At 41.6% G+C, this 24,507-nt stretch overlaps 2 protein-coding genes across 2 annotated transcripts in view; one reads left to right on the plus strand and one right to left on the minus strand.

Moving 5' to 3' along the window:
* The window catches only part of GLT1D1 (glycosyltransferase 1 domain containing 1), a 42,856-nt gene extending 41,546 nt beyond the window's left edge, over window positions 1-1,310 (minus strand). Inside the window, exon 1 of the mRNA XM_082066177.1 lies at window positions 1,238-1,310. The gene's annotated coding sequence lies outside the window, so the exon portion shown is untranslated. The remainder of the gene's footprint in view (window positions 1-1,237) is intronic.
* On the plus strand, window positions 8-18,149 carry SLC15A4 (solute carrier family 15 member 4). The gene is made up of 8 exons (XM_082066171.1): window positions 8-638; window positions 5,919-6,214; window positions 7,076-7,244; window positions 8,309-8,386; window positions 8,691-8,859; window positions 10,810-10,965; window positions 14,476-14,634; window positions 16,807-18,149. Exons 1-8 carry the CDS (start codon window positions 69-71, stop codon window positions 16,953-16,955), a joined length of 1,746 nt encoding a protein of 581 aa, XP_081922297.1. The 5' UTR covers window positions 8-68; the 3' UTR covers window positions 16,956-18,149.
* The last annotated feature ends 6,358 nt before the right edge of the window (window positions 18,150-24,507 follow it).

Here is a 24,507-nt window from a genome sequence, read left to right on the forward strand (position 1 = left end):
GGCCGGGCCCCGCCGCGCGGCCGCGGCGAAGTTCCTCAGGGCGGGCCGGGCGGCGCGGCGGGGCCGCCATGGAGGAGAATGAGCCGAGCGAGCGCAGCCCCTTGCTGGGCAGCGGGGAGCGCGGGCGGGCAGCGACCAGCGCGTTCCACGGGCGGCGCTTGGCCTGCGCCGCCGTGCTGCTGGCCGAGCTGCTGGAGCGAGTGGCCTTCTACGGCATCACCTCCAACCTGGTGCTGTTCCTCAACGGGCCGCCCTACGGCTGGGAGGGGGCCCAGGCCAGCCAGGCCCTGCTGCTCTTCATGGGCATCACCTACCTGGTGTCGCCGTTCGGCGGTTGGTTGGCCGACGCCCTCCTGGGCAAGTTTGGCACCATCCTGCTGAGCATGGCGCTCTACCTGCTGGGCATGCTGGCCTTCCCCGTCATCGCCGCACCGCACACCCGCCAGGGCCTCTGCGGGGACATCCCCCTGTTCCCGGTGCAGAACTGCTCCTCTCCAGCGGCCAACGCCACCGTGGCACCTTGCTCCCAGGTGGGAGCCACCCGCTACTGTGCCACCGCCACCTTCATCGGACTGGTCCTCGTGGGGCTGGGCGTCGGGTCGGTCAAGGCCAACATCACCCCTTTTGGGGCGGACCAGGTCAAGTATCGTTTGGCAGCTGACAGCTTGTGTGTGGGTGCTGAGGTGAACCAGGGGATGGCTGTCAGTCATTCAGAGGGGGCTGCCTTGGTGGGATGGACAGCGCACCTACTGATTCACGGCTCTGGAGATGTTAAGTCTCAGAGGGAATCAGATCATCCAGCTGTGTTCCCTGTGTAATGCAAGCTGTTGAGTTGTACCCCATTAGATATAATTTTGGTGTCTGTGTGGCGCCTGATTTCTTAAGACCCTTGGTTTCCTGATAGCCCAGCCTTACCTGTGGTGCCTGCAATGGCTAAGCCATCACCATCTTCAGGAGCTGGGTTGAATACTTAACAGCTATTAAGTTAATTTGACCTCAGAGCTCATCAGGCGAAATATCTGATATACATTTTAGCTTTGACAAGGATACCATGGGCCTTCTAGAGCAGTGGTCATAGGCCTTTATCATCCTGAGATAAATGAAGGACAGAGAACAGTTTTTATGCCTTAGATATTCTCTGTGTGCCGCAGTTTGCCCTTGAGCGATATTTTTGTGCAGGCTTATGTTGTGCCACATGACGGGTGGGAAGGTGCTCTCAACGTGATAAACGTATTACCTGGGCTGTTCTCAGAAGGACATGTCCTGTCAAATGACCTTACTCAGATCCACTTCAGTGATATCACTCATTGGGTCATCACTGCAGAACCAAGTAGATTTACAGAAAATATTTGAGAGACAGTTCATAGTTCAGTATCAACTGGAATGTGCTGTTGCATTCATTTTTTTTCAGTCTTATGCTAAGGTAGTATACTGATTGTGGATGTTGGTGTATAATTTCTGCTCTATAGTTGAGAATTTCAATCAATTAGATACAGAGCAGCTCTTCTAACCAAACTGTTCTTGATGACAAAGCAAGGAAAATACTGCCGATCCAGTTGTATGTCTGTTTACTGGCCCATTAAGTTCTGGTTAGTGCAGGTGACAGAAATGCCATGAAATTCTTTGTGAGAGGTGGGATCCACCACAATATCTTTTCAAAACATACCTCTGTTCTCTGTTGTGCAGTTTACATTTATCATTCTTTGGCATTTCATATATTATAAGTTCTAGAGTTCTGGATGAAAGGCAGTATATAAATATAAAACATTATTATAGCCTAGGATTGTGTGTCCCCAATGTATTGGTTCTGTTTAAGCCAGCATAAGCCCATCAAGTGAAATAGCTTTAATATGACTTTATCTTGTAAAGTGTTTTTCAAAACTGACTGCTTATCCCTGGAACACTTTATGAACGTTAAATATAAGAGATAAATAATGACAGGAGCAGAGCAAAAGAAGAACCATTGCCAATGGAAGTGTAGCTGTTGTAGCTGGATTTTTTAAAGGCTTTCCCCCCAGGATTTCACAGAAAACAGTTTTTGGCGAGGTCTGCAGATAATTCACAGTGATTTATGTAGGGTGAAGCAAAAGAAATACTCCTTTCTGGTTCATAAGAATCAGTAGAGCTCCACTGAGGACTGATTTTTTTTTTCTCCTTCTCTTTTTTTTTCTGGCTTATCTATTGTTAAATATATTACAGCATACCACTTACCTTGTTGTGCAGTTTTGGGCCCTCCTGGGTGCCGTCTCCCTCCCTAGGAATGTGGCAAACTGCTGGGCAGATGGAGATGTATTGCTGAGAATAAAGTCTCTCTCCCAGAGTCACATTCTTGGGAGGTCAGAATACAATGCAAACGTGTTCTGGCTGGATGTGTGCTGATAAGATTTGTCCTCTTTCCCTTAAATACCAAACAAAGGAAAATAGGAATTTTATGTTGTGTACTTTAGCTGACATGAACCACCTTTCAGATATTGTTAAGTACATTTTGTTGCAGATTTCTTTAAAATTACCATGTACATTTTTCTGATTTAACAGATGATCTATAATTTGTGTGGAGGACTCAAATATAATGAGGGGGGCTTTTAATTTAGAAGAAAATAGTAACTTGGGGGAAATCTGGAAACTAAATTCCTATATGTTTTTTAATCTGAGGTTACAAAGATATAGTTTCTTCATTTCTGTCAAATGGATGATTTTAGAAGTGGTGTTACAAGTAACCAAGTAGATTTAGTATAGAGTAACTTCTGCCAGTCAGCTTAGCAAAAAAACACTTACTACAAGCCAGGTATAGAGCAGCTTTACTTAACTGTGGTTATAAATAAGGGCCGTTTTTCTAGAAGTTGGAGATTCATCCGTCGTACAGATCTAAATCTGAACCCATGGTTCTCAGAACATGTTCACAATCATGTGATATGTACAACCTGGCACTTTCCAGTTCCCCTTTCAAGAGCGAGTGTTTTGCGGTCACTTCCTGTGCTCTCTAGCAGTTTGTGACTTTCTGTTGTTAGGAAACAATCTGACTGTCCCTCATTATTGTGAAAGCTGGTTTAATTTCAGCACTGGAGCCAAAATTAGTAGTAGATCACTGATCTAGTATCAGCTATAATCATTTTTCTGATTGTAGATGAACCTGTTTTGGGGTTATGGTGATTAGACACGCGAGTTTTAACCCATGGTATTATCTTCTTTTTGAATTGCCATCTTACTAATTAGATGTATCAGCCCCAAACCTGCCAAAAATCTTCTAGATTTGCTAAAACCGTTGTCACAGTAGCATGGCCAGAGGCAGGGTGCTATTGGAAACTGCTGGCGTAAAGTTACCATTAGAGTGATTTTCAGCCTTTATTTATTTGTAGAACTTAGACTTTCCAGCCTCTGGGGGAAGGATGGGGGATCACATAGAAAGAATTGACGGTCACTAACTGCAAGTTACTTTGTTGCTGGTGTTGAACTTCTTAGGAAACCATGGGCATCCAAGACTCTGCAGACTTCAGATGGAAAACCGAAGTTGTGGCATTCACATGGGCAGTACTCGTTTGTTTCTGACAGAGACAGATATGACATGAGTGAGAGGAAACAGCCCTTAAATTTTAGTATAAAATTTTGAAATGATTTAGCAGCTGAGTAGTACTGTACAGCTCTGTCACCGAGCTCTCTGCAGATGCTCCCAAAGAATAACTGGTGTCTGTAGTGCTGGAATTCTGGTCAGAATTATGGAAATTTGACCGTGGGAAACCGTTGGCATTGCACTTTTGTGGGCTGAGGGCGAACTTCTACGTTTTCATCCTTGCTCTGTGGTGTGGCTGCCCACATAGTTGGCTGAGATAAGTTCGGGGGTTTTTGTTACGTTGGTCACTTGTGACTGTCAGTTGATTGCACCAACAAATGAAAACAGCTTATGCCAGTAACTTTTAAATAACCTTTTTCCGTTTCTGTGAGTCAAATAGGTCATAGCTGCGGATCTGTTGTGATGTGAGGAGGGAGGGAGGGAACATAATGACATACTGGAACTCCGAAATGTTGGGGTTTAGGAAATACTGGCGGTCATGAGCAGATGGTGTCAGATGTCACTGTGGAATGCTGGGCACCAGACGGGCACTCACTGGGGCAAAAATAAGAGACTGTGTGGAGAACCATGTCTTTGAAACCAACCTGGCTGTACTGGGAAATGACTTTGTGACAAAGCAAAGCATCTAAACACAAGAACTGTGGACAAGGAATGATGTTTGTATAGATGCCTGGCTCTTTACAGAAAAATCAGGACAATCCAATACAATCTTAATATTTGAGCAGTGTAATATTTTTAGTCCCAAGCCGTACAGACTGCTTGGGTTAGTACTTGGGTCATCTCCTAAGGAAGATGTTGGTGTTGAAAAATCCAGGGGAGGGCTAATTCAGCAAGTGATCATCTTAGTTCTAAGTCAGAATGAGGTCTCAGAGTTGGAAGTTGCCCTTGGTCAGGTATTTGTGATTGACTTCTCATCAGGTGTTGTAGCTAAAGATCTAGTTACTCTTTGCTATAGTTGCATTTAAAATTTGGTTTTAATTGTAAGATGTTAACCACGTATCGTAAATGACTTTAGGGAGTTGTAGTGCAGACTTACACGTCTGGCGTGTCCTCTGCTCCAAGCGGCTGTAAATAACCTAATGATTACACAATTCCCATAACATAGTGTTCCCGGCACTCAGGATCCTTTATCATGAAAACTGTGGTCGTAATTACATCTCATCTCACCAAAATCACTCTGATGTAAGTGTTTTGCATTAGAAATTTTGATTTTCAAACTATTCCTTTACTGGTTTGCAATCCAGTGCTGTTCAGGTCCCAGTTATGGAACTCAGAGTGTAACTGTGCTGCTCTTTCTGCATTTGGATTAACTGTATGTACAGTTAGCAGATATATCAAGAAAAACACCTTGTGAACTGTAGAAAACTCAAGTGTTAGGGTAGATTTTCTTTCTGACAGTTGAACTAGATGTCTTGAAAGTAGCCAGAGTATTTTATTTCCTCTTTGGAGACCCACCTGAAAGCAGCAGCGTTGATGTGTGGCCAATGACCGACAAGGCAGCTGTGGCCACAATGCTTAGAGTTGCTCATTTCCCTCGAATTTTTTTTTGGTGGGGGTTTTCAGTGGGAGTTTTTTGTGTAGCTTTTGGGGAGTTTTGATGAGGTTTTGGGAGTTTTTTGGTTTGTTTTTAATTAGAATTTTCCCTGTAGTTTAAAAGAGGAAAATGTAGGGTAATTGGGATGCTCCTTGTAGGGTCGTGATGTATTTGTCTTGAAGTAGAAGCACTACTGGATTGTTCCTTAGTGTTCTTGGCGAATGATGTGCTGTCCCATTTAGTGGGGAAAACAGCTGTGTAAGGTTTGTCGATGCAGAACAGGGAACTGGACACTCAGGGCTGGGTATTACACAGTAGGAGGTGATCTAAATAAGTGACAGCTGTCCAAGTGCTAAATTCTCTGGAAAATGTCTGAATCTGAGCTCATCTGTTAAACAATGTTACCTAGAGCAAATAAATTGTGTGTATTAGATACTTGGTCATGTTCATTCAAGTTCAGGGCACCTTTGAAACTGTTTTACTACAGTGGTATTTTTTAGCATTGCACTCTAGCCGTGGCATTTCGCTCATATTGTTTGTATTTTCCTGTTGTAAGGAGTTTGACTAAACCATAGTAAACAGACCTTGCTCTATGACTTTTTTAATCCTTATCTCGGTCTTGTAGAAGGTCACAGAGATAATGGGGTAGCTCAGGAAGGTGTCATTTCATCCAATACCATGGTAAGCCCAAAACACTTATTTCAGTATGACTCTAAATTAAACTTAAACTCCTCAATGTGTTGAACTTGATTGAATTTTAATAAGCAGGCTTAATTTTCTTCAGATATTCGGTGACTTGGTTTTAATCTTTTCCAGGTTAAAGATCGGGGTCCAGAAGCCACAAGAAGATTTTTTAATTGGTTTTATTGGAGCATTAATTTGGGAGCTATTCTCTCTCTGGGAGGCATTGCGTACATTCAACAGAACGTGAGCTTTGTTGTTGGATATAGCATCCCAACGGTTTGCATTGGGATTTCCTTCATGGTTTTCTTATGTGGTCAGAGTTTCTTCATCACCAAACCGCCTGACGGGAGTGCCTTCACAGACATGTTCAAAATCCTCGCATATTCTTGTTGCTCAAGAAAGAGACACGTGGAACGATCAGCTCAGAGGTTTGTAAAGAGCTCTTTTGTATAGTCTGAACTCAGTGAATCAGCCTAAGAGTTGCAACTAGCAGTTCAAACTAGCTGGTAGGAAGTCACACTAGAGAACACACTAGAATAAGCAATTTTGCTTTGAGAACCAGAATGGGAAAATTGGAGTCCAGGAGATATATTCTGGGGTGAAATAGAGGCATGTTTTGAGATCACTGGATCTCCAGGTTGTAAGATCAAGTCTGCTGTTTGCAATTCAATGCTATGTCTTGCCAGTGAAAAGCTTCTGAAAGTGTAATGTAACCCAAGTACGATGCTTTTAAGCATTAGTTAACTTTCCTCCCTGCTCATATATGTTTATGGGACGTCTTCTAATTTGAAAATGCTATCATCTGCGTTTAATGTTGCGAGGGGCCTGATGAGCAGCTGAAACGTGTACTAGCTTTTTGCTTTCCAAGTGGTTACTCCACTTTTAAGAGATGCCCATGGAAACCTGGTGGCTGAATCTAGTCACTGATCAGAGGGATGTCAGGTGCCTCCTCTGCAACAGGCTTTCACGTATTCAGATTGCAAAACTATTCAATGAATTAGAATAACCTCTATTTTGTGATACTCTTTCTTAATTTCTGCAAATTGCAGTGCCGGTTATTTATGCATGGTGGGGGGAAGATGGGAAATAAGGAAACCTTTGTAATGCAAGTTTTCAGCTTGTGCTTTCATCTGCTGATGGTCCATTCTGGCCTAGTTGTTTTGCTGTAACTTATATAGCTTGTTTTGGAAATGTATGAGCTTTTTATAATGAAAGGAAGTGTCACAAGATTGCCCATTATGTCAGTTTTTGCTGTTGTTTGACTAAACCTTTCAAATTCTTTTCTAAAGCGAAGGCCAAGGAGTCCTTCAGCAGCCTCGCAAGCAAAGCCTGTTTGAGATGGCCAAGCTGTCCCGTGGGGGCCCATTCAGAGAAGATAAAGTAGAAGATGTGAAAGCTCTCGTCAAGATTATCCCTGTCTTTTTGGCTTTAATACCTTACTGGACAGTGTATTTTCAGGTGAGTAGTTCCAAATGGTTACATTTTTATTTTATGTGTCTAAAAATCATGATTTCTAGTGTAAGAGCCATAACTTCCTCTTCTCCCAGTTGCACTTGAAAGTTCTTGGGGCTTTAGCTCTGCAGTTCTGAGCCTGTGTTATAAATCTTAACTCATTTTGGAAAATTACCCCCCAGAGCAGTTACCTGGAGGAAACACACAAAAGCTGTTGGGGGGAAACTGTTCTATAGGTTTACTTACAGTTTGCATTCAGTAGCATGACTCTAGAGAAGATGAATATTGAAGTGGATTTTTCAGAGTTCTGGTATGGACAGTTCGACTTGTTTAGCACCTGTGTGTTCAATAATGTTAACTACTTGTCTTTCACACCCCTGGGGTTGCGTTTTAGCAATCATTTTAATAATACTATGTTTGCAAAAATAATACTGCATGGTGGTAGCTGCTTCTGAATTTATTTATTTGCTGGATAAAATTGTGATGGAAAGCTGTATCAGCTTACCAGTATGCCAGAGCATCTCATCTCATCTCATCTCACACTTTTCTGGGGGCTCTTTCATAAATATGAAACTTACCCTGACACTGAAGGATGAAAAGTGGCTACTAAGAATACTTTCAAATATTTTGGCTTGATAATAAAAAGGAAAATAAGTCATTAAAATGATAGTTGAAATTAACAGTTGTACAAATTAACATATCTTAAATATTGCACTCTGTTTCATTATGCAGTTGATTCACATTGGTCAGGGCAAGAGGTCTGGGTTTCATTTTAATTAATTCCTTTCTGGTTCTTCTGTCTTAGTGAGATAAATTAGGATAGCAAATATGTTTGGGGCAAAACTATGCAGAAATTGTTTATAAAGTCACATGAATGATTCTTTGTGCTTTAAGTAAAAGCAAATGTAAGGGTTAAAAAACCTTGCAGTGTTCTATCAATAATTCTTTTTGGTTTGCTATATTAGCATTTCATCTCTGGTATAATCTTTGTTAATTATTAAAAATGTAAAAATATTGTGTTCTCAGTACTCCTTGTCCAAGTAACATCAACTCATCTTTCCTCATGCTAGATGCAGACAACGTATGTATTGCAAAGTCTCCATCTGAAAATTCCCGAAATATCAAATGACAGCAACTCTATTCATACGGTAAGCAGGGCAAAACAACTGAAAAGCATGTTTTCTTTAGTTGAAATCAAAAACTGAATCTGCATCAAAACCACATGTATCAAGCAGTGCTTGTATCATGGGTCAAAGGGTCGGAATGATGCATAGTACAGTATCACACTGTTCAAACCAGGACATTTTTATATATCTTCACACACTCTTAGTTTTCTTTGTGCCTTATTTTGGATCTCAGCGTCTCGTGAAAAATATCTTTTCCTTTGCAAAATAATAGAACAAATCAACCTGTAAATCTGAAATCGCTAACTGAAGTCATCTGGCCTCTCAGTTTCCAGCAGCCTGGCTGACTATGTTTGATGCAGTGCTTATTCTTATCCTAATACCCTTAAAAGATAAATTGGTGGACCCCATTTTGAAGAGGAACGGCCTGCTCCCTTCCTCGCTGAAGAGGATTGCCGTTGGGATGTTCTTTGTGATGTGCTCTGCGTTTGCTGCAGGTAAGAAACAGTCTGACTTCCAGCTATTAAAAAGTGAAATTTCACCTAAAATCCTTTCCCTTTATCTGAAATAATGAAGTTAGATTATGGCTGACCAAGAGTTTCCTCCCCCTTTAGGTTTTTTGTTCCCTACCTTAATGTTTGGGAATTACTGTAGTGTAAACTAACTTAGCTATAGCATGAAAGGAAAAAATGGCAACTGTGGAACCATAAATCAGCTGCTTTGAGATGACTGAAAGTTGTTAAGCACTGCTGGTGTGGAACCGAACACCTCTGAGCAATGCGTCATGGAACCCAGAGCCTTCACACAGCATCACTGCCGTCAACATATTGATCAAGCATTATAGCATTAAATACATTAATTTCAGCACTTGTAATCTCCTATATTTTAGAGAGAAGGACACTTTATACAGCTATTAAGATTTCTCTCAATGAGAAAGATAATTACCTTATTAAGCCAAGGTCATTTTGTACGCGGTCAAATAAAGTTCTTAAAGCAAAGTCATTTAAACTTAAAACAGGTCTGTTTCTCTGATTGTGTGTTACTTAGGACACTGCTACCAGTAGAAGAAGAAGATGTAAAACAATTAAATGTCAACTCTTTAAATAGAACCTGCTGGCTCACATAGAAGTGAATTCAACAGCAGCAATATCTGTCTTTATTACTACTGGGGAAAAAATAACATCTCAAGCTGAGTTGGGAAACAGTTTCATAGAGCAGAAGGCTTTAAAAAAGTCTTAAAAATGTCAAATGCCTTCTTGTTTTCTATTCAGCTACAAATGTAACGCATTATTTTGTTCCACTGTAGAAACTGAGAAGGTGAATTCTTTGGGTGATTATCTGCAACCTGGTTGGAAAGTTTGTCCTTTTGGAGTAACTTTACATCCCTTCATCATCACGTGAATTTAAGAACTTCAGTTGCAACAAATTTGGGGCATAGGAAACTGTTTATTTCTAGCAAGAGGGGAAGCTGCTGTTGGTTTATATGTTTCAGAAAATGTTTATTTTCTCATTAAATTATATTTAAAGAAGCCACATTTTAATATTCTTAAATTACAACATCACTGTCAACCATTTCTGCCTCAGAGAGAGATACTGATTAAAATCGTAAATGCATGAAGATGTTAATATCTTAACTTTCAGTCTTGGAAGTATCTTAATGATTTGTTTGGGCTGTATTTCCATTTTAACTCCTTTCACAGAGGTCCTTCCTGGGTGAAGCAGGGAGTTTGATTAACTGTTAGCTATTCTGTGAATTTTATGTAACAATAAGGCAAGTCCTTTAATCTGGGCAACTTCAGCAAAACCGCTACAGCATTATTTGATATTCACTTTCTACTCTAAACTGTTGTGTTGAGCAAGCTAAAAATGGTTATATTTTACAATATGATGTCTGTTTTTCATTCTACATGAAGTACTTTCTATGCAGTGTGTTGCTTGTAAATCAAGCTGTAATGAGCTTTTGGATCTCCTGAGATTATAAGTGTCATATAAATGTCATGATCATATTCCTAGAGGGTTTTCATAGTTCTACAGCCATTTCAATAAGAAAAATGGTCTGTAATTTGTTAGTACTGTGGTGGCAGATGCAATGGTTCAACACTGCAAAGTAGTAGTTTGTGAAAATCAGATTGTCTTTAAAGAAACCAAAACCATTTTTTGGATGAGAAACCTCTGGGCTCATCCATCTGGAAAAGGGTTAGGTGTCTGTATCATTGTTGCTACTGAATATGAATATAATCACTATTTCTATTGCAGAAGAACTCTGTGTCTTGATATAACAATAGCAAAAGTAGTCTGAAATGCGTCATGTTAGGAGATAAGTAGTATGTAGTCCTGGTTTATAATCTGTAATTGCAATGCAGGACTGAATCCTAATTTAATTCTTAACATGAAGAAGCAATGTTTGTATCTTAGATCAATCTTTTTTCCCCTCCCTTTCCATGTAGGAATTCTGGAAAGCAACAGACTGAAAATTGTGAAGGTGAAAACAATTAATCAGACAATTGGGAACGTTACATACCACGCCGCAGATTTGCCGATATGGTGGCAGATTCCTCAGTACGTGCTGATCGGATTCAGTGAAATATTTGCAAGTATAGCAGGTAAGAGTCTTCGTGTGTTTTAAATCTGCTTTCATATCGATCATTAATGATGGATTCTTAGAAAAAGAAAAAAAACATCATTAGAAAGATTTATCACCAGTTTAAATTCATGTTACTTGAGTTTTTACATCTCTGAAATAAGAAGTTATGTGACTCTCAATCCAGCTCCCTCAGCCTTTCCTCATAAGGGAGATGCTCCACTCCATCTCTGACCTACTGACCACCCCCTTCTAACCCACCCCAGGTCCCATTGGCTTCCTGGCCACAAGGGCCCAGTGCTGGCTCATGGTCACCCTGCTGTCCCCAGGGCCCCCAGGTCCCTTTCCCCTACGCTGCTCTTATATTCTTATTTTCTGTTCTGTTTCGTAGACATGCGGGGCTCACGTGCAGGAGGAAAGCAAAGGCAGGTTATCTGCTGGCACTGGGTGTGCTTGCCACTGGTTTACTGTGACTAAACAAGGGCAATGCCATTGTGAATCTCTTAGCACAGTGTTTGCAGATCTAGTGCTTGGGAGCAATGCTCAGTTACCAGTAACAGAAACCTTTCCTGATCATAGCAGTAGCTATTCTGATACTACTTAAATAGAATTACAAAGCCACCTGATGCAATATATTGGAACTCCTCCAGTGACTTGATTTAAAAGTCATTTAGTATTTGCTTAACTAGAGTTAATAACACTTTGAAATACTGTTTCAGAATGTTGAACTTTGAAGATCATCCATTCAGCTCTTTTTCTTCAGTTCCTATGACAGAATTTCCTGGTTTCGTTTCCCTGGCAGGAGGTTACTTTCGTTCCTCACTCTGGGCAGGCCCAGTGGGTTAAACGCGATTCTCTAGCTCTGTGAGATCTCGCTGGCCGCAGCCCCAGCTGTCACACGGCCCGTTTGTTCCCCTCTTAGTGGAACACAGAACTTTACTGCATCAGGTTTCTGGTTACATGTGTTCTCCTGTCATCGCAACTGTCAGGGAATAAAACAAGGTGGCAAGTCCTTCGGTTGATCTGCTTCAATAAGCAACTCGTAAGATGTGGGGAGCGTTCATTGTCTTTAAAGCACACTAAGACCCACGATGCTAAACATTTTAGATTCTGCAATGGGAAGGATGCTTTAGCAGAGCAGTTGGTATCTGTCCTTTGCTGGAGGACGTACCTGCATAGTCACCGCTGTCCTGGATCACGGTACATTTATTACGTGGGAACAGTAGCCATCACAAATCTACCACATGGAAATCTGAAAATGGAAGTCTTGCTTAGTCGAGTTACTCAGATAAACAGATGACTTACGAGCAATGCAAGTGTTAATGCAAAAACAAATACCTTTCTTTCCTGTTACGCATTCCGTTTCTCTGTCAGGCACCGTTTCTAGTTTATAGGTGTTTGCAAGGAACAAATAACAAACCTCTCTGCAGCTTGTAGAAAGGTCAAGGGCTTGATGCATTCTCTGTTGAACTCCAAACCGAGGACTGTTTTTTTCGGCTGCTTTAGTGGACTTCACGAGATGCAAAGTACACGATTCTTATGTGAATACCCTGCTGTTCCACACTTGCGGAGTCTCTGCCAACAGCTTTAGAACTTCAAAAACTGTTGGTCAATGTTAGGAAAAATGCAAATGCTTCTCCTCCTTTGAACCAGAAATTCTATGCAGAACTTAATTGCTTTGTGTATTACACTTTAATTTGTTTTGTTTTACAAAGCTTTTTTTTTTCCTGCCTTCTGAATGTTAATCTAAACTGAATTCTTATTATCTTTAAGAAGGCTTCTCAAGACCTAATGGAGTATACTTCACTAATTTGCTATTAAAACTTGATAAAGGCATCTATTGTGCTATGAAATTCAGATTTAAATTAAGTGAAGTGTTAATGGTTACAAAACTATAGTGATTTGGAAAGGTTTCTTGTGAACAAAAAGCGACTGTATATCATAAGAGCAGAGACATGTTTGTTTTTTGTTTACTGCAAAACTAAGCATATTCTTATTAAGCCACATTAGTCACACTTGAGGTACCTTTGAAAAGATGACACACATTGCATTAATCTTTTGTATTATTCTGTCAATCCTCTTAAAGCCACCTCATTTAACGGGCCATTGTAATCTCACATGACAACACCAACTAGAAGGTTTCATTTCCAAACTGCTCATTTGAGGTAGCATGAAATCGTTATCAATGGCTGCCAGCAGGCGAAACCATCTCTGAAGGCAAAGATTTTATATTCCTTGTGCTAAATTAAATATTAGGGTTGCTGGAAACATTATTCAAGTTTAGAAGCGTGCCTTGTTTTGTTGCAAAAAGCGCATGGTGTTGCACCCATTTTGGTTTTTGATTTTAGTCTTAGGATCTTTTTCCAGCAGTACCACTCGCATCCAGTAGAGCTGTGAAATGAACAGGAGAGTATCCTTTCATGTGACATATTTGAGCTTAACTTGGACAGAACGTACAAAAGCCTGGTGACCAAAATGCAGCTGATACACTGGAGGCTTGTGGCAACTATAACTTAACAAGAGGTTAAGAACCAAGTTAATGTATCCTGAGAGCACTCTATTTTTTTCTTCCTTTTAGTAAGATTGGCCAGATAAATACTTCTTGAAAAACCTGAACTGTTATATTAGTGGCAAAGACTAGAAAGAAAAATACATTTTTAATTTTCGAAATAAATGTAATTTTGCCCCTCCCCGTTTGCAGGTCTCCCTGCAGCGATTCTCTGCTTACGGTTCAAATTGACAGCAGCTCCCCAGCCAAGTGGCACCAACGTTTCAGTTCCCTTCTAGAATCACAGGCGGGTCGCAGGTGGCTCATTCTAAGGTGTTTTGGGGTGGAAAGGAGAAGCGGGTGCTGGTTATCAGAGGTGTCGGGGGTGGCGCTGCAGGAGGCCGCTGGGGCAGCGACAATAGAGTTCTGGTTCTCTGACAAGAACAAAGTTGCTCCCTCGCAACACCCAAACTGACCTTTCTGGCTTGGAGCGTTAGCCCTGCTATTGAAAAGAAACGCCAGTGCATTTCTAGCAAAAGTCAAATAGAATTAACGGTGAAAATAAAGCACGGCTTTGTTATGCAAGACATAAGAGCTGTGTCATTTGCAGGTCTATAATGTTCTCTTTGCCAAGAAAAATGTTAGGTGAGGTAACATTAATTTTCAGTATGAAGTAGACTGTTTTGAAACAAGTGTTTCACCTGTCAGAGGAAAAGCTCTGCTAAGAATGTATTTGACTGTCTCTCGTGAATAATCCCATTTGATTTTTGACAGGAGTATTATTCTAAAAAAGCAGAGTTATTCACGGCATTAGTCTTTGCAAGGCAGAGCCCAGCTCAGTGTGTTCTGGCGGTACTAAAATTCAGTAGCACAGATTTTCAAATTGATGCTACTGATATGTTTTATTGGTTGAAATTTGAGTAAGGATATTTTAAAGTTGAAGTCCTACAAGCCTTAAAAAGAACAGGCCAGCAAGCCAAAACCAGAACAAACTAATGTTATTTCTTAGCTCTTCCAATAGCATTTTTTTCTCTTTTAATACAGGTCTAGAATTTGCGTATTCAGCTGCTCCCAAATCCATGCAGAGTGCTATCATGGGGCTGTTTTTTTTCTTTTCGGGGATTGGCTCATTTGTTGGCTCTGGATTGTTGGCACTGGTGTCTATTAAAGCAATTGGCTGGATGAGTAATCACACAGACTTTGGTAAGTCATTTTCAGTATATTCGTGGTTTGTAAGGTAGAAGGCAGCGGAACATCAGGCATGGGGAGCTGGTGAGTTGTTGTTTTAACCGTTGTTATTTTAAAAATATCAATTTGTCTACTGTCTTGTTAAAGACCAAGTTGTATCTTGCATGTAAGTGTGAAGTAAAGTGACTATGCAAAGGATATATTGCCCTCGGGAAAGCAGGGGAGACACAGGGAGTATTTTGCCTCTGTAAGGCCTGTCAGCTGCCTGCTCAGCTGTGACTGCATTTCATCACTAGAAATGACTTGTAAATCTTTGCATTTTAGTAAAAACTATTTCAATTATGTGTAGAAGAAGAATATATTTGCTGTAAAGTACTGAAATTACTTTCTGCAGTTATGGGGAGTAAAATGTACCCATCTCTCTTCATATTATTCAGCTTCCTAGTTTCAAGAGACTTCATTGGAATTACCATGAGTTAATTCTGCATTTCTGTCTGCTGGCTATTTATACTCTTAAAGAGTCCAATGTATCATCTGCTCTGTATTGCCAGCTGAAGCTAAAACTAATTATTGGCACTGATAGGTGGCACCTTGGGAATTTCAGAAAATCATACCGTCATCAATGAGCTAATTAGTTCCAACAGAAGGAGTGCGAAGAGTTCTTAATTTGTTATGAGGGAATTTGCCATTTAAGCTTGATTTGTATGCTACCAAACAGTGGTGTTGTCTGGAACAGTACATGTGCCACAAATTGTTGTCTTTAGTTTTAAAGCTGTTCTTTAAAAAACTGCACAAGATGACAAGCAGCCTTAACTTCATGGACGTGTCCTCACCACATGAAAATCTGATCACCTTGAGACTTTTTCCCCCAGTTAGTTTCAAAATCAGCAAAGCATCTTTTTCTGCAATTCTCTATACAGATAATTCAGTTAATAAGAGCTCAGTGGGAAGATAATAATTTAATACAAATTACATTTATGTGATATTTTCTTAGGTCTTCTAGGGTGGGAATTGTAAGGAATCGTTTTTATGAATGAATTGGATTTTTTCATTAGATGCTTTGTAATACCCACAAGCACGTGCACCAAGTGTCTGTGGTTTGTGGTAACTGCTTCCAAAATCTGCTCAGCAAATCCCTCTGCTGGCACTCGAGTGGTGGTTCCTGCCACTGCTGTTTGTCTGACAAAAACTGAGATTTCCTGGGTTTAATATCCCATCTCATAAAGGATAATTACTATTCTTTATACACGTCTGCTCTTCAAATGGAGATTCACATGTATATTGTATTTTAAATGTCAAGGAAAAACTCCTTTTACTTTTATTGCATTTTATTATAAGTTCATTTAATTGAATCTTAAGTTTCAGTAATTAAAAGTAATTGAATCTGAACATTTATAGGCGTGCTGCATGCACAGCTTGTTAGGATCGATGTATACTTCACAATTGCTACTCTCTCTAACCTTTTTGATAATCATAATGGTCCAATTGGCTGTGGCTCATGTGGCATGTTGGAAATGAGCCACAATAGATTGTTCTTGGAAGTACAGCAATAGTTAGTGCTCATTTCTTAATAGAGGAATAATGTTTTAGCAATGAGCTTTCCTAATTTAACATTATTTAATGTGGTATGAATCACTAATTTATAACAACTTTGAGGGAGTGTTGAAGGTGAATTGAACCAAAAAGAAACCACATACGGTTTAATGAATTCTAAACGTTACTCCAAAAGCAGGCTGAGAGAAAATCTCAGTAATTGCTTTCTTTGTATGTACAGAGTTGCCAGACTTTTTCCTTAGTAGCATTTGGGTTTTGACTCTCTCGATTTCCTCTTTGCCTTCGCAGAGAAGGGCGTTCCAGGCCTCCAGAAGGACCATCCAGCACCAAGCAGGGCTGAAAAGCCTGCTGGAGGGGACTCTGGTATATACAGGACCAAAAACATCACAATCATACTTTTACCTCTTTCAATTAAGCTGTAGAACATAAGAGACTTTATTATTTTTTCCTTGACTAAAGCCTTATCACTTCACTGTATTCTCCAGGCTCCTTAAAAGCATATCTAGTGAAGATGGCAAAGGCTTTAAATTACTGGCTTTTATGAGCATAGTTCGAATGCTGCATTGCACTGGGAGCTTTTTTGTATCATCTTTATTAATGTTGATTTTTTTTTTTCTCCCCAATCCTTTCTAGGCAATATTAATGGCTGCCAATTAAACTATTATTTCTTTTTGCTGGCCGCTATCCAAGGAGCAACCCTCTTGCTTTTCCTTATTGTTTCTGTGAAATACGATCATCAAAAATCCAAGGTTCACGAAGCGGCTGCCAACGGGAGGATGTGAGCGCGGTTCCAGAGTGGCCGTCGGTTGATCAGCGCAGGGAAGCGCCGGAGCCCGCGCCAGCCCGTGTTTGCTCTGGTGAGACTCTTTCTAGACTTGCATGTTCCAAGAGCTCTTGCCCCCTCGCTCGTGTAACACAGGTAAGTGCCTTATGTTGGTGGGGTCGGTTCTTGCACTACGTCCTGGCACGGGAGGACAAACCCAAACCTCGGAAGCGTGTCAACTCGAGGCATTTGAATTGCTCTTTGTGAATCGTGAGACGTTTACTTACGTCTTGCAAGTTGGGATGCTTAGGCTTGGAAATGGAGTATAACAAGTGACATGGGACACGATTGTTCTGACTGGAAAACTCTGCTCAGTGAAGAGCAGAGAGGAACACTCAACGCGCTCCAGCCTGCGTGGAGGACACAGGAAAGAAAACATTCTACAGAAACCTCAAGTAGTGGTTACAAGAATAAATGTTCAGTCCTGAGGGTCATCGTTGGGGGAGAAACAGAGACAAGTTAGCCCCTATTAAAAAGAAATGTGGTATTTTAATTGACCTTTCACTGACAGTGTCTCAAGGATTGAAGTCCAAACTTGCAGTCAGGAGTATCCAATACTGAAGACTGAATTATGTGTCACAGGAGCTTGTCCTGTAGCTGCTGTAAGTTGTGGTGCACAATGAACGCTTGTTGGGACTGAAATGGTTTTACTTCAGAGATGTTTTTATTTTTGAACCTGCATTGGATGGAACATAGATCATTTGACAAAGCACCGCTCAGTCTAACGCTGTTACTTCCCTAAGGAATATTCTAAATATTTGCAGAAAGCAAAGTGAATTCCCAGCCGATGAATGCGCAATAACTATTTAGAAGCCTTTCAGCCAGTTCTTTCAGTCTTTTGTCTTATTTCTAGCTAATGTGCTGCAGGGGTTGGATCTTCCAGCAACACATTCCTCTAGCAGAGCAAGTGGTTTTATGTTCAGCCTCTTGAATTTTAATGATTCTAACAACTGTACTTAAGATTGCCTGTAGACTGGTATGGAAGATGCAAGGAATTATGCAGAAAGAAAGAAAATAAAAACTCAACTTTTTATTAATGTGTTGAATTTTTATAGTTTCCTTTGTCTGCATTTACGTTGTTAAAATGTCCTTCTTTTGTACATGGACATCTTTTAAATGAGTTTACAAAATAAAATGAACTTCCATGCTGTGACTTTTGACTCTTTGTTTCTAGGCGAATAAAATTATACTACAAATATTTTGTTCCTTAGCCTCTATTTCCTAAATATATAGTGGAATCCTATTAGATTTCTAGAGCTGGGTCTGCTGATTATAGTTCAAACTGACTTCAATGAAGAATGGAGGATAATTTATGGATTACCAAAGCAACTCGGTGTCTAACAGCAACTGGATAGGCAAGCTTCAGTAAAACTTCGGTAAAACTATTATTTAAGGAAAAATATAATGAATAAATAGTAGGCTAGCCTAGTCAATATTTAGGCAAATATCTTTTACCCTGTTACAAACATACAGTCAATGGCTGCAGGTTTCTGCAGGGCTGTGGTGGTTCTAACATTGGAGATGAGACTGAACATGCAATCAGTTGTATGATTTAATTTTGATTTGGAATGACTTGGCTGAGCTCCAGGCACAAGTAATTATGACCATTTATGAAGATTAATCTGACGCTTCTCATCAAAGGGATGAGGCCGTTCTGTGACTCAAAGGCTTAGCTGACTTCTCCTCCCCATCTCACCTTTTAGTGTCCCACTCCTGTCACAGAAATAAAACTAATCAATTAGCTTTGTGACTGAGCACTGCACCTCATTAATGAGATACCTTGAAGTGTACAGTTTGAATTTAGTTACATTCATTTCTTAGATTGTTCCAGTGCAATGGAAAGATCTGACAGGACTCACCCCAATGGACATTTCTAAGCCTCTGTCTTTCCAGGCGTCTTAAATTCAAAATACATTGAAAAGTAAGTATTGTTCAACACAAGAGCAGGTATCTGATTAAAGATCATTACTTCTACTCATAAAGAATTATGAAAAGGATAAGCATGGACCTTTTATAATGCCTGTGCAAGCTATAACCTAATCATGTATGATGAAAAGTCGCCTGGGCCGCTGTGTTCAGATGAGATTCCAGGGTATCCCAAGGCATTGCTCGTTTCACCATGGACCTTTCAGGAGTGCAGCAAGACTGTTTACCTCAATCCTTTGTGTCTCCAGCCCATATCCCTCCTCAGCAAACAGGAGTCTTTTTTAAATTTCTTCTGCCTATATGAACCTCCAGAGGGAGTTTAATCACAGTAGTTGAGGCATCTATTATATTTCCCATAAAAGTCCGTAGCCAACTCTGTGAGTCGCTTTTGTTTTGTTGGGGTCATTTTTTTTAACACAAGTTGCTCAGGGCTGACACTTGTCAAACAAGGTTTCAGCTCAGCAATAAACCTGTATTAAAAGATGCATGGAGTTCTTAACTTGTTTTTTTGTTTGAAATTGCTTTTTGAAAAATGTTATCCTAGCTCTTTTGTTTCTATGCAGGGCAAGTGATGTCAGCGCAGCCAAGCCCTCGGGGAACAGATGACAATGCTTTCCATCTGAACACTCAATAGTGCGAGATGCAAATTCACCTCTGAGCAAGCGGCGGATTTGTAAACCAACACTGGGTGCTGCTGGTGGGATAACGCACGTACCTGAGAGCGCGGTACCGGCCGGCCCAGAGCAACCATGTACCTGCGGTCAAAGGAAATAGAAGAGAACCCAGGTCAGAAGCTATAGAAAGATAAGTATGTAAATAGGTGCTTCGCTCCAGGTAGCACTAAGTTCAGCATAGCACTGAACGCTGCTTCCAGCCCAGAGTGTCTAGTGGCAGTTAATAACATCTGGCTCTCGGCTGTTTTTTCATGTTACATACACAATATGGTTTAATGGTCCTTTCCATCTTGGCATTAATTTTTCCATTACAGTATTCACAACATAGATTTTGTTCTCTAAGTCGGTGGAAGGAATAGTTGTCAAAACCTAGTTATACAGTAATTGAATCCACTTTTCAAGTGAACCTTACTATGCGAGTAGTCATCTCTAACCTACAGTCTGCTGGACTTAAAAGATCATAATGAAGGATGAAAAAATTACACTTTTACAAGCATAGAACTGGGAATTAATTACACTGCACCCAGTACCTTCTTTCTGCCAGTGGCTGTAGTAACACTTGAAAAAGGAGGTAACATAATACAACCGAGTGTATTGAGGAACGATCAGAACAGAAAGAACTGGGAAGTACCTGAAGGATGAAAGCTTACTTTCCATTCTTTGATTAATTCCATACTCCATTATATGTACTTTTGTATTATCTTTCTTAAACATGCTTCCTTTATCAGGCCATTCTCCTATAGTGAATAAGTTCAAAATACGTATGTAACATGGACGTCCTGTGGTGGAAGGAACGTCTGTGCTCAGCCAAGCTGTGAGTGCATTTCAGACCAAGCTGACGAGACCCCGACAGGCAGAGCTACAGCACGGGCTGGGGGGACCATCCTGGGCTGGGGGATCCAGCCTGGGCTGGGGCGACCAGCCTGGGCTGGCTCTGCTGCTTCCGAGCAGAGACAGGACCTGAACGCAGGTCCCACCAGTGCCCAGGATCTGACCCACACTAACCACAGGCACAGGGAGCCACTGCACTGCTGCTTTGCTACATTACTGCACTGATAAGACTTCTCATCTCTCTTACTAGGAAGTGTTAGTCAGTAATGAGATTTGGTGATATAACAGAGTCCATAAATCACTTTTGACAGGGATTAGAACATTTTAATGAACAAGTGAAAACAAGGCAAATATTGCTTAGGCTTTTGAAGATGGAACTTCAGGCAGATAACGTGCTTTCCAAAAGCTGTGAAACACACTCGGCTATCTCTGCACATCTCATGCACAATCTCTCTATCTATCCCACCACCTTCTCAAAAGTAGTTTTCTCTTGGCTCTGAACTCTCAGGAGAGCCCAAGGTCTTGAATTGTTCTGTCCGCTGTAGCTATGGAAACTGGATAATACCATCTATCAACATAAAATGGCTATAGCATATTTAAGTAATAACAACTGTTAACTTGATCATAATGACAAGTGGCTTTACTGTCACGCAGACTAAACGGCTGCGAACCAAAGGTGTGCAGAGCAGCGCTCTGCTCCGGGTTCGCATGAGGAAGATGCTTCCAAAGGTCTGAAACCCTGCAGACTAGTCTGGATGAAACAAGCTCATTGTGTATTTCATCTGTTCTGCAAACAAAAGCAGCCTCTAGATTATTCAACCTACAATTTAAGACTTGGTAAATTTATTCTTGATTCTTCTATAAATGAATTCAAAACAAGCCAAATGTTTCCACTTCAAAGCCTGCAGAACTAAGTGGAGGCAGATGATGTCTCTCCAGCAGCAGACATTCCACCTCAAAGGCAGAACTCAGAAACATGAACCAGGTGTCCTGTGCTGGGAAACACAGCACAAGCACCGAGAGAGGTAAATTACTTAAAATGGCAGAAAAAAAGAGTTGAATAAAAGCAGCAGAAGCCATCTCTGCTGTAACCCAAGCTTTTACTATGCCATATACAATTAAAAGGTGAGTAGCTTGAAAATTAATGAACAATTATTGCATTTTATAACTTCTTCACTGCTTTTTGCTTATAAAAGCGTGAAGTGCTACAATCATTTTACATAGCTGCGTGCTTCACAAAGCACTCCCGTATTGCTGCAACACTTCAAATATTTGTAGAAGGATGTCAAACTGGAATGTGGTCAAATTGCCTTTTGAAATAAAAGTGGAAGATATCCAAATACAATCCACTGAGTGAGAAAAGCACTTGGGATGTCTTTAAAAAGAATAGTTTCAGGTCATTTTCAGCTTTCTGAAGCGAGAGTCTCTACGTTGGTGCAGTTAAAGCAGAGGTTTGTGCTCGCGAGCACCCACCAGTGCAGGTCGGTATCTCGCTCTTGTGCGGTGAAAGAAAAGATGGCAATCTGCAGATTACACTGCCCTCATTTGTACAGATTTCCACACTCGAGACAGCCGCTGGCTCGCAATGGAAGTTCATCCACTCTCAGCCACCACCAGCACACGTGCTCTTACTACACGTGTCCATACGTGCCGTGTGCCCACCTGTGCGCGCACCACAGAAGTTCTAAGGAATTTCACGTGATTTCTCAGCGGTTCATATGTGCTGAATCCAGCAGCCTGATTTTGGAAAAGATGCCTAATTCAGGGTTCAAATTCATTTTGTTTGGTTTTTCACATATAAGTAAGACCTGACATGAGCTGCCTCTAATTAAAATTGTGCTACTGTGTCACTCAGTCCCAGACGCGGTAGTGGGAAAATATGCCATGATAACATCTCCTTCAATTTCCTCTTTAATTTTTGGTACAATAGATGTATTTTCATCTGCCTTCTGAAGAAGAGACTAACGCATCCCTAAAGTTAATAAAATGATACAGGGTCATTTTTATTGCAAGGAAGTTAAACATCTGCTCTGTCTATTGCAGCATATTAAACAATATTTTATTATTCTCACTTCCCTGACCTGACTGGTGGCCCTGGCAGGCAGAGAACCCTATTGTCTGGTTTCATACACATGTAGCAATTTAAAATGTGAAATCAAAGGTGGAGATGCCGCCCGGCTGCAGACACAAGTCGTGGGCAGGGGGTGTTAATGTCCCCGGCTGTCCCGCATGTGCTCGTTGTCCCTGTTGTGTGTGGGACATGTAGGAATCGCTTTGTGCTTTGCAAAGAGGAGCGAAGGGCAGTGCTGGAAAGAGGACACAGCCCCAGCCGCTGCAAACAGCATCCGCGCTTCCAACAGATCAGCCTTTCCGTGCTTGAAACAGGCCCATGGGAAAGATGGGGACAGACTTTAGCAGGGCTCGTTGGGGTAGGACAAGGGGTGATGGTTTAAACTAAAGGAGAGAGATTCAGTCCAGACATGAGGAATTAACTGTTGCCCTGAGGGTGGTGAGAGCCCAGCCCGGGTACCAGAGAGGTGGTGGATGAACCATCCCTGGAGACACCCCAGGCCAGGCTGGACGGGGCTCTGAGCAACCTGAGCTGGTGAAGATGTCCCTGTCATGGCAGGGGGGGCACTGGGGAGGTCCCTTCAACACAAACCATCCTGTGATTAGCAGCTCTCCCCATGGAGCGGCAGCACCACGTGCAGCAGCAGCACCTCGTCAGCCTGCTCAGAACTTATCCCACCCCACTCACATGGACCAGCTGGGGGCTCACCCACAAAGGAGCTTTTAATGCATGTGCTAAGCCTGGTGCAAGTGGAGCACAAGAGCGTCTGGCCCCGAATGACACCAGGGAATGGGTATTGGGAGAGGCAGAGCGCTATGGGGTCACCCACACCTCCGAGAGCAAACGGGCTCCCAAGAGGTCCACATACCTACGGGTTTAAAGCAAGGCCAGAGTAACACAGCGCCAGGCCTGATCTTAGTCTTTTCCATCTCGAGCAGGATGCTACAAGCTGTTGGGAATGGGAGGCCCACAGTATTGTTTTGTCTTTTATACAATTCAGGTTTACACAGGTGATAATGGATTCTTTGTTTAAAAGGGTTTTCTCTGCAGATGGGAAACCAAGGCTGGCAGACTGCTTATGGGCCTGCAAACCAAAAGGTCTGCCCACAAAAATAATAATAAAAAGAGGTTATTACTGCTGAAACTCATTGGGATGTTAAACACTAGACTGTGAGAGCAGAAGCGCTGCCCCAGTCCCAGGTCCCTGCAGTTCTCTGCTGTAGCCAGATCTCCGGAGCTTTGTCAAGGTACAAAGAGGGGAAAAAACCCACGGTGATTTGCTTTCCCTTAAGCTTTGCTGAAATTACAGCAGTTCTGGTAATGCTTTGTATCCACCGCGGGGAAGCACGTGGGGAGGAGGAAGGCGGCTGAACATTTTTAGTCGTTTTTCACCCCGTCCTGATGGAGGCTGGGAGCTCAGGGACAGCACGCAAGAGAAACACTTCACATTAACATTTCCTTCCGCCCACTTAAGAGCCCTGTATGTGCCAGCAAAAACCAGAACTAGAGCATCCGTGGGAAGGGAACACAAAGCGATGCGAGGGCAGCCCAGCTCTGCTCCAGTGGAGCTTACGGAGGGGAGGAGAGGCCGGCTGAGGCGCTTGCCCAGCTCTGGATATTCCATAGGGATGTTTGCCCCAGTTGCCAGGATTTGAAATAGATTTGTTTATAGTGAGCATAGTAAAGTGACTGTCTACTGAGATGCTGACAGTTGCAATTAAGCCATCATTATTGGCAGAAGATACAGATTAAAACAGATGGCAGGTTTACGTGGTATTAGAAGATGCCCATTCATTCCACTACTGCTTTTTCTTAAATAAAATCAACTCAATTCTGTTCCTGTATGAACTGAAATAAAGTAACACCTCTTCAGGCCAACTGTTCCCCTTTCCCCCCATCCATCCCCTCCCTCTCAGGTTTGTGATGGTTGCTCACAATTAAAAGGTAAATTATATTTACAGCCTTTCTCAGGAATCAGCCTCTTTATTACTGTCAGGTCTACAGAAACA

This window comes from Streptopelia decaocto (genome assembly GCF_964273445.1).
Source record: "Streptopelia decaocto genome assembly, chromosome: 15".
NCBI lineage: Eukaryota > Metazoa > Chordata > Aves > Columbiformes > Columbidae > Streptopelia > Streptopelia decaocto.